Raw genomic sequence first — 14,152 nt, forward strand, 5'->3', positions numbered from 1 at the left:
CATTTAATAGTATTTGTAGGACCTGAAAACTAAATCCCCTTTTAACAAAACTATGCAAAGTGTGAATTGTTTAAACCCCATCCCCCCATCTTTTTTTGGTATGAGTAACGCAGATTTTGTTGCTGCTCTTTGTTTCAGGCTGGGAATGGAACATGACGGGCAAGGGAACAGATGTGGGGATGAGACAGCTATGGGGAGTGTCATGGCTCCTTTGGTGCAGGCTGCATTTCATCGTTACCACTGGTCCCGGTGCAGTGGCCAAGAACTCAAAAGATACATACAGTAAGGACCTGTTGGTGTCTAGTGTAGTTATACATGAAATAGCACTTTGTGCCATCAGCTCACATGCGTCCTTCCATTGTATTCAGCAGAGGAGAGAAAGAGGGAAATCCCAGCACAGACCACCAGGGAGCAACACAATCCCCTGACCCCTGTGAGCTGCAAAAGCTCCTTTCCACAAGCACAAGTGGAATTGGGGCTTCTGAGGTTTTGGAGAGATGTCAGGCTGCTGGAAGGATGGAGCATCTCTGTGTGGCTGATATCCTTATTGCAATGCCATCTTCCCCCTGTGGGATATTGATCCCACTTGAATGGCATAGTGGGGGCTAGGAGCACATGGCTAATGGCTGTCGAGGGATCATGCTGCATCCCGTCTGCTGACTCTTGCCAGAGCTTCAGTGCCTTTTCTGCCCTTTAGACCCTTTCTGTGTTGGGGAGAGGAGCGACAGGCCTACAGTTGTGTATAAGTAAGTGGAGTTGAGATGGATTCATGCTCATGATTTGTACATTTAAATAGGAATTCAATCTTAAAATGTACCACCGCAAATGAATACGCTGCACTTTAACAGAACACCAACAACCAAAACAACAGTACAACAAGGTACAAAAAATCTCTTATAAAAAAGACACTTTCCCAATCTCCTTTCTGGCAGCCACATCGCTTCCATCTTAACTTTTATAAAGAAGCGCTAAGTCAGCAGCAGCAGTTCCTGATCCAAACCCACTGAAATCAGTGGGGGTCTTTCCAGTGACTTTAGTGGACTTCGGATCAGGCTCCTAGATTTTGCAAACTCTGAAATTCTAGCAAATACAAAACTCCCTTACAAAACTCCCTTTGACTCAGTGGGAGTTTGTGTATTTGAAATGATGGCAGGATGGAGCCCTGAAAACAGAAAAGGGGAATTGCAAAATGGCTGGAGAAAGAGGAAAATCTTTAAATCTGTATCTATATGAATATATATAAAAGCCCAGCAGGATGGAGAGTGATTTTATTGCCATTTTGACATTTTTTTCCTTATCCTCCTACTTATCCATACCTGAGACCTCTCACAATTTCCATTTAGTCCTGACTGGCTGATTTGAATGGGAGGGTTGCCTGAGAGAGAACTGGATAAGGGCTTCACAAACTGCTCTGTTCTTTGCAAACACAGCTCACCTGAGACATGACAAACTCACTAAACCAAATATATCTTACAGATATTTATAAAGAGTAACATGTATCTACAGAAAGCTTGTAACTTGTCAAGATTCATAGTCGTTGTGAGATGTAGGTACGGGTAACATTTAAGGAACAATGTATTTACACTGCAGTATGCTTTGTCCTTGGGAGTAAAAAATTAGTCACCGGGGATAATGTGTTGTGGTGCTGGCCCATTCAGGCAGGAGAGAGTTGTCACCCCAGCCTGTTCAGCTGGTGATGCAGTGCAAGGCTCAATTGTTTACCCTTGCACATTACTAGGACTTTTGATGAGGGCTTGGCTACACTTAAGAGTTGCAGCGCTGGGAGTTACAGCGCTGGTCGTACAGCTGTGTAGGGAAAGCGCTGGTGTGTGGCCACACTCACAGCTACCAGCGCTGCAGCGCTGTTGGGAGTGATGCATTATGGGCAGCTATCCCAGCATTCAAGTGGCAGCAATGTGCTTTTCAAAAGAGGGGGTTGGGGTGTAGTGTGACAGGGAGCGGGAGAGAGAGAGAGTGGATTTTTGGAGCCGACACTGTGTATCAGCTCCCTGCCTTGCAAAATCAGAAAATTTTCCCGACCCCTTACGCTTAACTGCAAACAGCCTGCAGACCAGATAAGCAGCTGCTCCAACGGACTCCCTTTCTCTGCCCCGCCCCCACTGTTTCTCTCATCAAGCAAACACTCACTCATCCCCCTGCCTGCCTCATTCACAGGGTTTATCTCATTTGATTGTTCACTGAGTTACAGATTGATCACAGCAAACAGGAGCTGTGTTTGTTTTTTAGATAAGCAGCTCCCGGAGCCCCGTGTTCACAACAAAACAAAGAGAGACTGCATAACAAAACAAAGAGAGTAATTAGTTAAAAACATTCTGGGATATCTCCTAATACCCTGGAGGCCAATAACAGCGCTGGTGTGTGGCCACACCCGACGAGCAGCGCTGCATCACCAGCGCTGCACTCGTTACACCCCAAGCAGACCAGGTGTACAGCCAGCGCTGCAGCCAGGGAGTTGCAGCGCTGGATGTGCCTTGCAGGTGTGGACAGTTACTAAGTTGCAGCACTGGAAAGCCTCCACCAGCGCTGCAACTCTCAAGTGTAGCCAAGCCCTGAGAAACCATTGGAGGCCACTTCAAACAATCAGAACCACTTGGAGATTAAAAAAAGGAACTTTACAACAAGACTGGGGTTGGCCCTGTCAGTGAATAGAAACTAAAGGCTGCTTTTAGTATAATACAGAGGAGGGCAAAGCTCGCTGTATCCATTCACTGAGGAAACCCATTCTGGAGCAGGGATGTTTTCATGAAAGTTTGAATCCTGGTTCTTGGGGAACCGACCATTTCTGGGAGGAAAACCTTCTTTAGGAGGTAAGTAAGGTATTTATTCGTGTAGACCAGGTTTGCATTTTATGGTTTTGTTTTCTGTTGTAACCATTTGTTTCCACCACTTTCTCTGATTTCTAATTAAACCTTTAGTCTTTCTTAAATAAACCTACTTTTGTTTTATTTTAAGTGCTCACAAGTGCTGTGTGGCTTTACAGCAGCAGTTGTGTATGGTAAACTGGGATACACTGCTCCCTTCAGGGCAAAGGATTTGGGATTTCTGTGAGTAGGCGTGTCAGGGGCTGGATATCACCGGGGAATGTTTCAAAGGGACTTGAGGACTGGGATGCACCTCTTGTTAACCTGCAAGGCAAAGACATAGCCCAGAGGAGAGTGCTTGAAAGGCTGGTAGTGTTAGGGAGCTAACTCCCAGCCAAGCCCAAGCAAGACTCCCTCATGCTGAAAACGGGTAACAAGGAGACTCCCAGTCCTGGGTACCCCGAGAACCATCACAATATTATTATCCTCTGCTCAGTTCGAGTCCTGTTTTGTGGTGAACACACATTCTAATGGATGAGAACAAGCAGAAATAACTACGTTGGTCGGAAAATATCACTGAGTATTGTCATGAGCTTTCTGTGTTTCTCTTCCCACAGCTCCTATGACTGTCTCCTTGATGACCCCTTTGAACACGATTGGCCCAAACTTCCTGAACTGCCAGGAATCAATTATTCCATGGATGAACAATGTCGCTTTGATTTTGGTGTTGGTTACAAAATGTGCACAGCGGTATGTCCACAGTGGATGTGCTAAAGATTTAAATCATTTTATCTAGTTGCTTTCAACCCTTTTCAGTAGCCACAATTTTTTTTGTTTGTGGGATGCAAGAGGCAGAGTGTATTGAAACAGCGTAAAGGTGTGAAGTGCCAGTAAAATGTGTATCCAGACTCATTTAGGACCACTCCAGGGTTTCATGAAAATGTAGGAGCCTATAATGCATAGTTTACCAAAACTGATAGTTATTCTCATGGAGGAACATCAGTGTGGTGTGTTTAAATAGTGGTAGTATTATAGTCAACTTAGTTTTAACCAGTGAAATAGTTTAGTGAAATGTGATGATGGTTAATGCCTTGATTGCTGCTATGAACAGTATCAATAACATGATTGTTAATTTCTTTTTATAAATGTCTTGGTCTTGTTAATGCATTTCAGTTTCGAACCTTTGACCCATGTAAGCAGCTGTGGTGTAGCCATCCAGATAATCCATACTTCTGTAAAACTAAGAAAGGGCCTCCACTCGATGGCACAGAATGTGCCCCAGGGAAAGTGAGTATATTATGTTTTCAGTATCTTTTTATTTTAAAATGTCAGGATAGATCTCGTTTGGGGGCTTAATCCCAGAAGTTCTTGACTTCAGTGGGAAGAATGAGGCCAAGGTCATGAAGGAGGAGGAACTATACAATGTGCACGGTTCAGGGCTCATCTTAGGCGCAAGCCAGAGTGTGGTGTACTTTATGAAATGGTATTGGAAGCCAGAAGATGGAAGCCCAGCCTTAGTGCTAACCTTGCATCAGTGCCATCTTGTGGGCTTTGCGTTACATTTTTGGCATCGTTTCATCTGAAAACTGCCAGAAAGTAGCAGTGGGAAACCACTGTAGCAGACTTTGCCCTTACTCTAAGATTGAAGTAGTTACTCTTAAACGCTTGGTGCTTGCGGTCCAGACATCCTGTGGCTATCGGACTACTAATGTGCCTGTATTAACTGTTTTTCTTTTAATATCTCCAGTGGTGGGTCCGTGCTTTTAACTCTCATTTTTAATTAGCAGCTAACATGCATATAAATGTTTGTTTAGCAAATTCTGTGTACTTTGAGATACAGAGAAGCTGCTTATGCCATCCAAATATGCCATAGCCAACAGCAAAACGTGCACTGTCGGATGACTAACCCTCTATCTGAGTGTAAATGGACATTAGAAACAGTACGGTATGAGCAAAAGGTCCTGCGCTGCTCTTTGGCACTGTATCTTGCACACACAAAAATTAAAATGCTGGTGCTGAATGGAGGCAGGCTGGGATTGAGCCAAAAAGAAACAAACAGAGTCCGATCAGGTTAATTAAGGGCTGGATTGTCTCCAGCTTTAGGTGCTGGAGGAAGCAGGCGTACAGTGCACGCACACGGCCCTGCACTGCCTACCTGCATTGTGCGTCACAGCACAAAGGGTGAGCAGCCTCCACAGGTCTGCTACTCCCCTCCTCCTCAACCCTGTTCCTCCACCAGAGAATTGTGAGTCTGAGGCCTAGTCTGTGCCTAGGGCAGTGCATCTACAAGCCGCCCTTTGCTATGGGCGATTGTTACAGTAAAATCTAGCCCTGAGCATTGTTCGTCATGTTACTGTAATTCCACCTTTTTATTTCTCGCCCGGTTCTCCTCAGTGGTGCTATAAAGGTCACTGTATGTGGAAGAATGCTAACCAGCTGAAACAGGACGGCAACTGGGGATCCTGGACAAAGTTTGGCTCCTGCTCACGGACCTGTGGTACTGGCGTTCGCTTCAGAACACGCCAGTGCAACAATCCAATGTAAGCCTGGAAGTCTCTAATGAACTGGCATTTCCCATTGGTCTGGAGTTTTTATAGGAGTAGGACGCAGCATGAATGACATTCACACCTGGGCAAAGGGGCTGCCACCGTTCTGCAGTGCAGCAGAAGTGCACCACATGGGGTGGTGGACACCTGCAGATTGGGCACACAGGGACGCCACACACCTGAACTCGGGGGAGCTGGGCTCCATGCCGGTTCTGCACACACGACAGTGGGTTGAACGTTGTGGGGAGAGCATAGGGAGTGACAGGGTTGTGGCTACTGGCTCTGAGATTACCTGGAGCTTTGTACAGAAGGGGCGCTTCTGCTATTCCAGTGATTTGTACGGGCACCACAGAGGGGCTATAAAGCTACACCATTCCCCATCCAAAGAAGTGGACTTTTTATTCCATTGACTCTAATCCCCTGGAAGCCGGACTCTCTGCGGGGGGCTGGGATCATCTTGGGAGGACTCTAGAAGTTCCAGAAACAAATCTCTGCCGAAAACATCTACATGATATTAGGAAACGTAAAAGAGTGGAGAGAAGGTGGAGTGTGGCATCTACAGCCTGCAAGACCTATTACACGACACCTAATGCAAGAATTTTCTCTGTGTTTCAGTGACATTATCTGATTATAAATCAACCATTACCGGTGCACACACACACCATTGCATCTGAAAAAGTTCCCGCTTGGGGGCACACGTGGGCTGTGTGTATGTCTAGTTACCTGACCAGCACACACACGTTGCTTTCAAGTGCAAATGCAGAGCTTTGCAGTGTATTTGTTCTCCCAGTGTTTTTACAAGCTCACCCATTCCACCTGCCTTTGACAGTTTGGCCCTGAAAAGTAAGATTAACCCTTTGTTGTGGGAAGCGCCTCTGCTCTTGCTGTAGCTGTTTTTCACTAGTGCATTCCATCAGAAAAGCTCCACTCCTGATGTTCCAGGCTTTTAAAAGCTCTTTAAACGTTTTTCCCCCTTAGGCCAGTCAATGGTGGTCAAGATTGCGCCAGTGTCAATTTTGAGTATCAGCTTTGCAGTACAGACGAATGTCCAAAGCACTTTGAGGACTTCCGAGCACAGCAGTGTCAGCAGCGTAATTCCCATTTCGAATATCAGAAGAGCAAACACCACTGGCTGCCGTATGAGCACCCTGATGGTAAGTGCAGTTACACTTTTGTGTTTAAACCCCATCGCCTGCAGGGATCTCGTTCTGCTGGACAGCACATCGGGAGTTGAAGGTGGTGGTAGGACGCTGCCACTTCCAGAAATAAGAAGTGTTAAAATGCAAGGAGGTGAGAATAAAAAGAGGAAAAATGATGGTCCAGAATGAAGTGATGATAGGAGCAACCACAGCAGCACTGCTGTAACCCCTGCAGCCTACCCCCACCTTTCCCCTTGGTATGGATTTGATTCTGCCCAGAGCTGAAAGCTCTGAGCTCCTGCTGTGTGAGCCAGTGGGAATTGATTGTGCTCAGCACAAGCCCTGTTAGGGTTAGGGTGTGACAAGGCTCTGCTCAGATGCTGGAGGGCTCTTCTAGCACTGATGTGCTTCCCTCCCTCACATCTACAGGACACTGACAGGTTGTCTAATCATTGCTGCTGCTCTCGTCCACTGCAGCTAAAATTAACAGTTGTGCTGTCCTAATGGCATTGCTTTAACATCTTTTTCCCACTTTTTCTATACTCCCTCAAGTGGAGCCTAGCAGACCTCGTCTGTTATTAACACCAGTTAATCTTTACCCATTTGGTTAACTATAGTGAACGAAGGCAGATGCAAATATAAAAATTGGATTGTCAGACCAGCAAAAGGTACCACGGAACTCTCTGGGTTGCTGTCAGAATTGCTGTCATTTTGTTCTATCTGTTTTATCTCACAGAATATGGTTTTATAGTATTTTTAATATGAAATCGGATGGCATGATATAGAAATGTGGTTTGGGCTCGGGGGTTTCAAAGGAACTTAAGGGAGTTAGGTGCTCTTTTGAAAATCCTGGCCTTGATTATTTTGCCACTCGGCAATATCTTCTTCTGACCCTGGCTTTCAGTTGGGATCAGAGTGGATAGCTGCTTTTGGAATCGTTTCAGGCCCAGTTCTGTGCAATCCTTTCAAAGGGAGTTGATTTCCATGAGAATTGAGGGTGCATAGCCTCTCACAGGACTAAGAACATTACACATATGAAAGCTAATAATAACAATCAGTTTTCCTCAAGTGGAGAGTTGAGCACCAAGCATCTGAATTCAGGCACAAGGTTTCACAGCTGTCTAAGGCTCCTTTTTTATTTATACCATACAGCATTCCTGTTACTGATTTAAAACTTTGTGGGGTTTGGTTGTTTTCTAAAGCATGTCTGGGTTGTTGAAAACACACAGTTAACACTATTTCCCTGTTATTCAGCCAACAAAAGATGCCACTTATACTGCCAGTCCAAAGAAATTGGAGACATTGCTTATATGAAACAACTGGCACATGACGGGACTCGCTGTTCTTATAAAGATCCATACAGCATTTGTGTGCGTGGAGAGTGCGTGGTGAGTGACATTTACTTCTGGCTGTTTTGCTGATTGTACAGCGTTGTTAGATAATCATAATTAGAGCTGGCCAAAACCTGTAGTATTCAACAAACAGCATATGATACGGGTCCCCCAATTTTAATTAAAATCATAGTTGTATGACAGGTTTATTTCTTACAAATACTGTGATTGTCTAAATAATTCTTTTTACGCCAGTTGCTTCTACTGTTTTTTTGATACATTTTTCTGTGTAATAACAGCTTAATTGATCACTGTCCTCTTCAAATATGTTAAAGACTCTTATGAAAAGGACGGGGACCAATTAATTACCATGTCCACTGAAGGTAGGACAAGAAGTAATGAGTTTAATCGGCAGCAAGGGAGATTTAGGTTAGCTATTAGGAAAAACTTTCTAACTCTCAGGGCAGTTAAGCTCTGGAAATGCTTCCAAGGGAGGTTGTGGAATCCCGTCATTGAAGGTTTTTAAGAGCATGTTGGACAAACACCTATCAAGGTTTACTTGGTGCCACCATGGTGTAGGGGCTGGTTTTGATGACCTCTTGAGGTTCCTTCCAGCTCTCTTTCTATGAGTCTAAGTGAAAATCAATTCTGAATTTCTCTGTTGCCTGTTCCTTTTTTTACAATCCCTAAGGGCAGGTCTTCACTACCCGCCAGATCGGCGGTTAGTGATCGATCTATCGCGTCTAGTGTAAACGCGATAAATCGATCCCTGATCACTCTGCTGTCGACTCCGGAACTCCACCACTGCCAAGAGGCGGAAGTGGAGTCGACAGGGGAGCGTTGTGAGGACGGGAGGTAAGTCGATCTAAGATACGTCAACTTCAGCTACGCTATTCTCATAGCTGAAGTTGCGTATCTTAGATCGATTTCCCCCTCCCCCCCCCAGTGTAGAACAGGGCTATGTGTAATCTTAGTAATGGGTTTAATACAGGAATCAGTTCATAGCTGTCACAGTCTTTCAAGTATTTTTATATTTAATTACATCAGTTGTTGGGTGAGCTTTCCTTTCCACCATGATATTTATAATGGGGAAAAAAAACAATGCTCCTCTTACTCTCCTCTCTGCAGAAAGTGGGCTGTGACAAGGAAATTGGTTCCAACAAAGTTGAAGATAAATGTGGGGTCTGCGGTGGAGATAACTCTCATTGCCGAACGGTCAAAGGGACCTTTGCCCGAACTCCCAAAAAGCCCGGTAAGCTGAGCACTTTAATGCACCAAGATATATTCCATCTTGTGGTTAGTGTTTATTAATATAGACTGGTTAGAAAAATGTATCCTTGCCCGCTTAAACAAAGTTGCAAGACTGTATACAAAAATAGTAAGTTCTTTGACAGCAAAATACATACATTTTAAAAACACTAAATATTACTTATTTGTGGGTTTTGAAGGCCCTCTTAAGACAAGTTGGCTAAACTAGAATATCTAATCTAATATCCCTGTGTAGAGCATATTTAGTGGTAAAAATATGATCTTTGCTAAACAAAAATAACCTGTAAGCCTAATAGTGAAACATGGAAAAAAGATCAAGTCCCTGATTAGCAGATTTAGGGCCAGATCCTGCATCATTGCCACCAGTTGGGCCTGCTTTTCAGTTACACTAACACCCCTTTACGCTGCTCTGGCAGCATAAAGGGGGGTATAGGTATAATCATCCCTGCTTTAGCACCTCTTTACCCTCTTAGTGGTCTTAGTGTATATGAGAATCAGGCCCAAATGATTTCAGTAGTAGAGGATTGGGACCTTAATGTGACACGTGGTTTAACATGTTAAGTCTGAACATTTATTCAGGGATGAAAAACACCATTTAATGATTAATATTTATTTTATTCAATGTGACTTTTGCACTTGTTTCCCCCAGAACACTCTGTATTATCCACATTTCCCTCTCACCTTTCTAAAGAAACCCATTTAAAAAAACTGGACGGGCTTATATTTTTTCACAAGCTTCTCTAATGGCATGTGTACAAATCTAGAGGTCTGTCAATACGTGTGTGTTTGGTGTCAAGCTGACTGTGTAGTAAACTCCCAAATTACAATGCCTTGGCCAAGGGGTTAAAAAATGAACACAACCAAAATTCCCATACCCATTTTTGTGTGGGAAGTGAAGTAATTCTGAATGGAACGTGCAAGTAGTTTTCAGTGACACCTTCATCTTTTTTGTAAATATGGGGGTATGTTTAAAGGCAGCGGATTGAGACGAAGTGCAGTGTGTGTATGGTAATGATCAATTAGCTGAACAAAAAAGATGTCAAGGTTGAGAGACACATTCAGTCCTCCAATACTCATGCCTGGTACAAAAGCCAGTGGGAGCTGTACTTATCTAAGTACAGAAGTGTCTCCGTGCATTTAAATGAGACCGCCACTTTACTGGGATGTTTCATAGCATAAAGAGAGCAAATAGTAATGACTGCTGCACAAATGAGTCAGTATTACCAAATGTCCAGCTGTGCATAGATGCATCAAGTCAGTTCCAAGTGGTTCCGTTCTTTTTGTAACCAGGTGTTAAAAATGGGAGTGAAATTGTAAGCTCCAACCATAAAGTTACCAAATTAAAGATTAAAAAAGGAAAAGTTGTATGAGTAATGAGGAAATGAAGGGAATATTAGTTTTATTCCTGTATATTATGCAACACGTTGTTTGCCGTTTTAAGGCTTTTCAAACTGTTTATGTTTTAGTAAAATGAAGTAAGTGGTAAGCCCTGCCCATCCCCTCCTGGTCAGAGAGAGTAGAGGGAAGCATCTTGGGGATCTGTATCCTAAGCATGCCATGGAGCACCGCTGTGCAAGGGTTGGCTGTTCGGCAGCACAGAGGGGTTTGGGAAGGAGCAGGGAGGAAACTGAAGGAAGGGTAGGAGTAATGTACCTGGGTCTGAACTTTCATAGCTGTAAATGTTAAGTGATGCCGGTGAAACTGTCTCAGATTTGCACCAGCGTCAGTGATTGCAGAATTTGGTCAATAGCTAGACAGCCCAATTAAAATTAGATGAAAATAACGTAGTGTACATGGCAGTAACATGGGACAAGGATTCCACTGCAGAATATTTATAAATTATCACCATCTATTTGGAATATTCTCATTGCTATCTGTTCTCCAGACCAATGGAGAGACAAGACACTATTTTTTTAAACAAATGATGAGTTTATAAAGCACCTTACAAAACACAGGCTATTTAAAAATAAGATTGTTTTCTCCACCTCTTTTTTGTTGGCTGGGATGAATCAAGCCAAGATAGATTATGTGGGAAATTAATGTCTGTGTAAGGTATTGACATAGGGAATACAGTATCTGAATACACACATGTATTGGAATGGGATGGAAGACAGCACGTTGGAGCCATGTAAGTAAACCTCTGTATTTCTAGAATCAGCAGTAGTTCATGATTTCTGACAGTTACGTTCGTAATAATCAGAAATAGAGATGATCAAAATGTTCCCAGTTTTTTCATTTAAAAACTTATTTTTCTGTGGCATGGGTATGATTGGGTGAGAAAGCCTAAACAGTCTTCCAGGTGTCAAACTCAGATGTCTTGTGGGTGATCAATGTTGTTAAGAGGCTGTTTGGAAAAGGCAGCCAATTATTCAACTCCAAACTGATGTTTCAGTGCTAGCATAACATCTATTGCTTTACAGTAACTGTGGCAATATAGTCATTAAAAGACTAATTAAACTCTTCCAACAGGGAAACATTTAAGCAAGAGGTGCCAAAGAGAATTCAAGTTGCTGGAAAATGAAATCTGCAAGTATCCAACTTAAAATCACCTACCTGATTGTTTCATTCAAACTTAGGCTCACTTTCATTGACTATTAAAATTTGCTGGATATTTCTAACAATATTTTAAATGCATTTTGAACTTCAGCACATACTGTAACCATGTAATTTATATTCTGCATTTGTAAAATGCACCTGGCTGACATTATAGTCAATGAAACCGCAAGACTAAGTTCCCAGAACACTAATTAAAGACATTCTATTTAAGGGAAGACAAGAGGAGCATTCACTTTGCCCAAAGGAGCTCGCAATATTTCCCTCTCTGAAACAAGGGAGTCTAGAAATATTTTGGGTAAGTTTCGCCTGGTTGAAGAAAGATGGGCATCCATGACAACTGCAATACTCTGGCTACAGTTCTCATTTCCAGCTAGTCACTTACACATATTGCAAGAACAGGCAAAGCTTTATGTTTCATATGCTTGATCACTGATAAGTAAAAGGATTGGTATATGCTGCTTGTGCAGATTAGTAAAAACCAGTCATCCATCAGCCTATAGTGTAAATTTATATATATTCATAGCTCTTCATTTTCTTCACCAGTTTTCCAAGTATCTGTGGTATGCTCCAGATACATGATCCAAGAGCATAGGTGGAACTTTGGTCCAAAAGTCCCGATGGTTAAACTTGAATTTTTAAAAAAACAGGAGTACTTGTGGCACCTTAAAGACTAACAAATTTATTGTAGCATGAGCTTTCGTGAGCTAAAGCTCACTTCTTCGGATGCATAGAATGGAACACACAGACAGGGGATATTTATACATACAGAGAACATGAAAAGGTGGAAGTATGCATACCAACAGGCAGAGTCTAATCAATTGGAGATGAGCTATCGTTAGCAGGAGGAAAAATTAATAAATAATAAAGTGATAATTAAGATGTGTGAATACACACATGTATTGGAATGGGATGGAAGACAGCACGTTGGAGCCATGTAAGTAAACCTCTGTATTTCTAGAATCAGCAGTAGTTCATGATTTCTGACAGTTACGTTCGTAATAATCAGAAATAGAGATGATCAAAATGTTCCCAGTTTTTTCATTTAAAAACTTATTTTTCTGTGGCATGGGTATGATTGGGTGAGAAAGCCTAAACAGTCTTCCAGGTGTCAAACTCAGATGTCTTGTGGGTGATCAATGTTGTTAAGAGGCTGTTTGGAAAAGGCAGCCAATTATTCAATTCCAAACTGATGTTTCAGTGCTAGCATAACATCTATTGCTTTACAGTAACTGTGGCAATATAGTCATTAAAAGACTAATTAAACTCTTCCAACAGGGAAACATTTAAGCAAGAGGTGCCAAAGAGAATTCAAGTTGCTGGAAAATGAAATCTGCATTTCTGTATTCACACATCTTAATTATCACTTCAAAAAGTTTTTTTTCCTCCTGCTAACGATAGCTCATCTCCAATTGATTAGACTCTGCCTGTTGGTATGCATACTTCCACCTTTTCATGTTCTCTGTATGTATAAATATCCCCTGTCTGTGTGTTCCATTCTATGCATCCGAAGAAGTGAGCTTTAGCTCACGAAAGCTCATGCTACAATAAATTTGTTAGTCTTTAAGGTGCCACAAGTACTCCTGTTTTTTTTGCGTATACAGACTAACACGGCTGCTACTCTGAAACCTTGAATTTTTAAGCCTTTATTTGCTCAGTGCAAATAAGAACTCAACTCTTTCCCCATGTGTAACTGTGGCAATATAGTCATTAAAAGACTAATTAAACTCTTCCAACAGGGAAACATTTAAGCAAGAGGTGCCAAAGAGAATTCAAGTTGCTGGAAAATGAAATCTGCATTTCGAAAGCTCATGCTACAATAAATTTGTTAGTCTTTAAGGTGCCACAAGTACTCCTGTTTTTTTTGCGTATACAGACTAACACGGCTGCTACTCTGAAACCTTGAATTTTTAAGCCTTTATTTGCTCAGTGCAAATAAGAACTCAACTCTTTCCCCATGTGTCTACAATGATTCTGCAGTAGGACTGGAATTTATATACTTTATTTGGAAACTCAGCATATCAGAGTGAGCAAGAGATATTTACTTATATGGCATATTTTATAAACATGGATACATTTTAGGAATATGCTGTATGTTAAGACTAAAGATTTTCTTTGTTAAATGTACGTACATCAAGACAAGTGTACCATTTAAAGTTGTTCAAACTCTCAGTCAAATTGTAAGCAAAGAAATATGAAAATGCTATGTATTAAAACATTGACAGGCTGACATTTAAACATGATAACATTTGTTTACATTCAGTTCTTATAAACATGTTCTCATTTGAACCCTGGTGCAACGTAACTTCTTGATCATGGGTAGAGAAAAATGTCCATAACTTTTATTGTTTCTTTCCCCCTTGGTGGAAAGCTGAGAATATTACTCTTCCTGCTGAAACACTGTCCTAAACAGCTCACTTGGGGTGAGGGTTAATTGGAAATTATAGCTTAGAACATCAATGATCATTTTGGAAAGAATTTTTAACTCTAAG

The 14,152-nt window shown here is 42.1% G+C and overlaps 1 protein-coding gene across 2 annotated transcripts in view; it reads left to right on the top strand.

The window, feature by feature from the left end:
- ADAMTS3 (ADAM metallopeptidase with thrombospondin type 1 motif 3) overlaps positions 1 to 14,152 on the top strand; it is a 192,020-nt gene that overhangs the window by 160,769 nt on the left and 17,099 nt on the right. For both annotated transcript variants that reach the window (XM_039540401.1, XM_039540402.1), the window contains exons 9-15: positions 139 to 282; positions 3,440 to 3,572; positions 3,996 to 4,109; positions 5,217 to 5,362; positions 6,347 to 6,522; positions 7,762 to 7,895; positions 8,967 to 9,090. In XM_039540401.1, the coding sequence (XP_039396335.1) occupies positions 139 to 282; positions 3,440 to 3,572; positions 3,996 to 4,109; positions 5,217 to 5,362; positions 6,347 to 6,522; positions 7,762 to 7,895; positions 8,967 to 9,090 (971 nt within the window). The remainder of the gene's footprint in view (positions 1 to 138; positions 283 to 3,439; positions 3,573 to 3,995; positions 4,110 to 5,216; positions 5,363 to 6,346; positions 6,523 to 7,761; positions 7,896 to 8,966; positions 9,091 to 14,152) is intronic.

This window comes from Mauremys reevesii, linkage group 5, assembly GCF_016161935.1.
Source record: "Mauremys reevesii isolate NIE-2019 linkage group 5, ASM1616193v1, whole genome shotgun sequence".
Lineage (NCBI taxonomy): Eukaryota > Metazoa > Chordata > Testudines > Geoemydidae > Mauremys > Mauremys reevesii.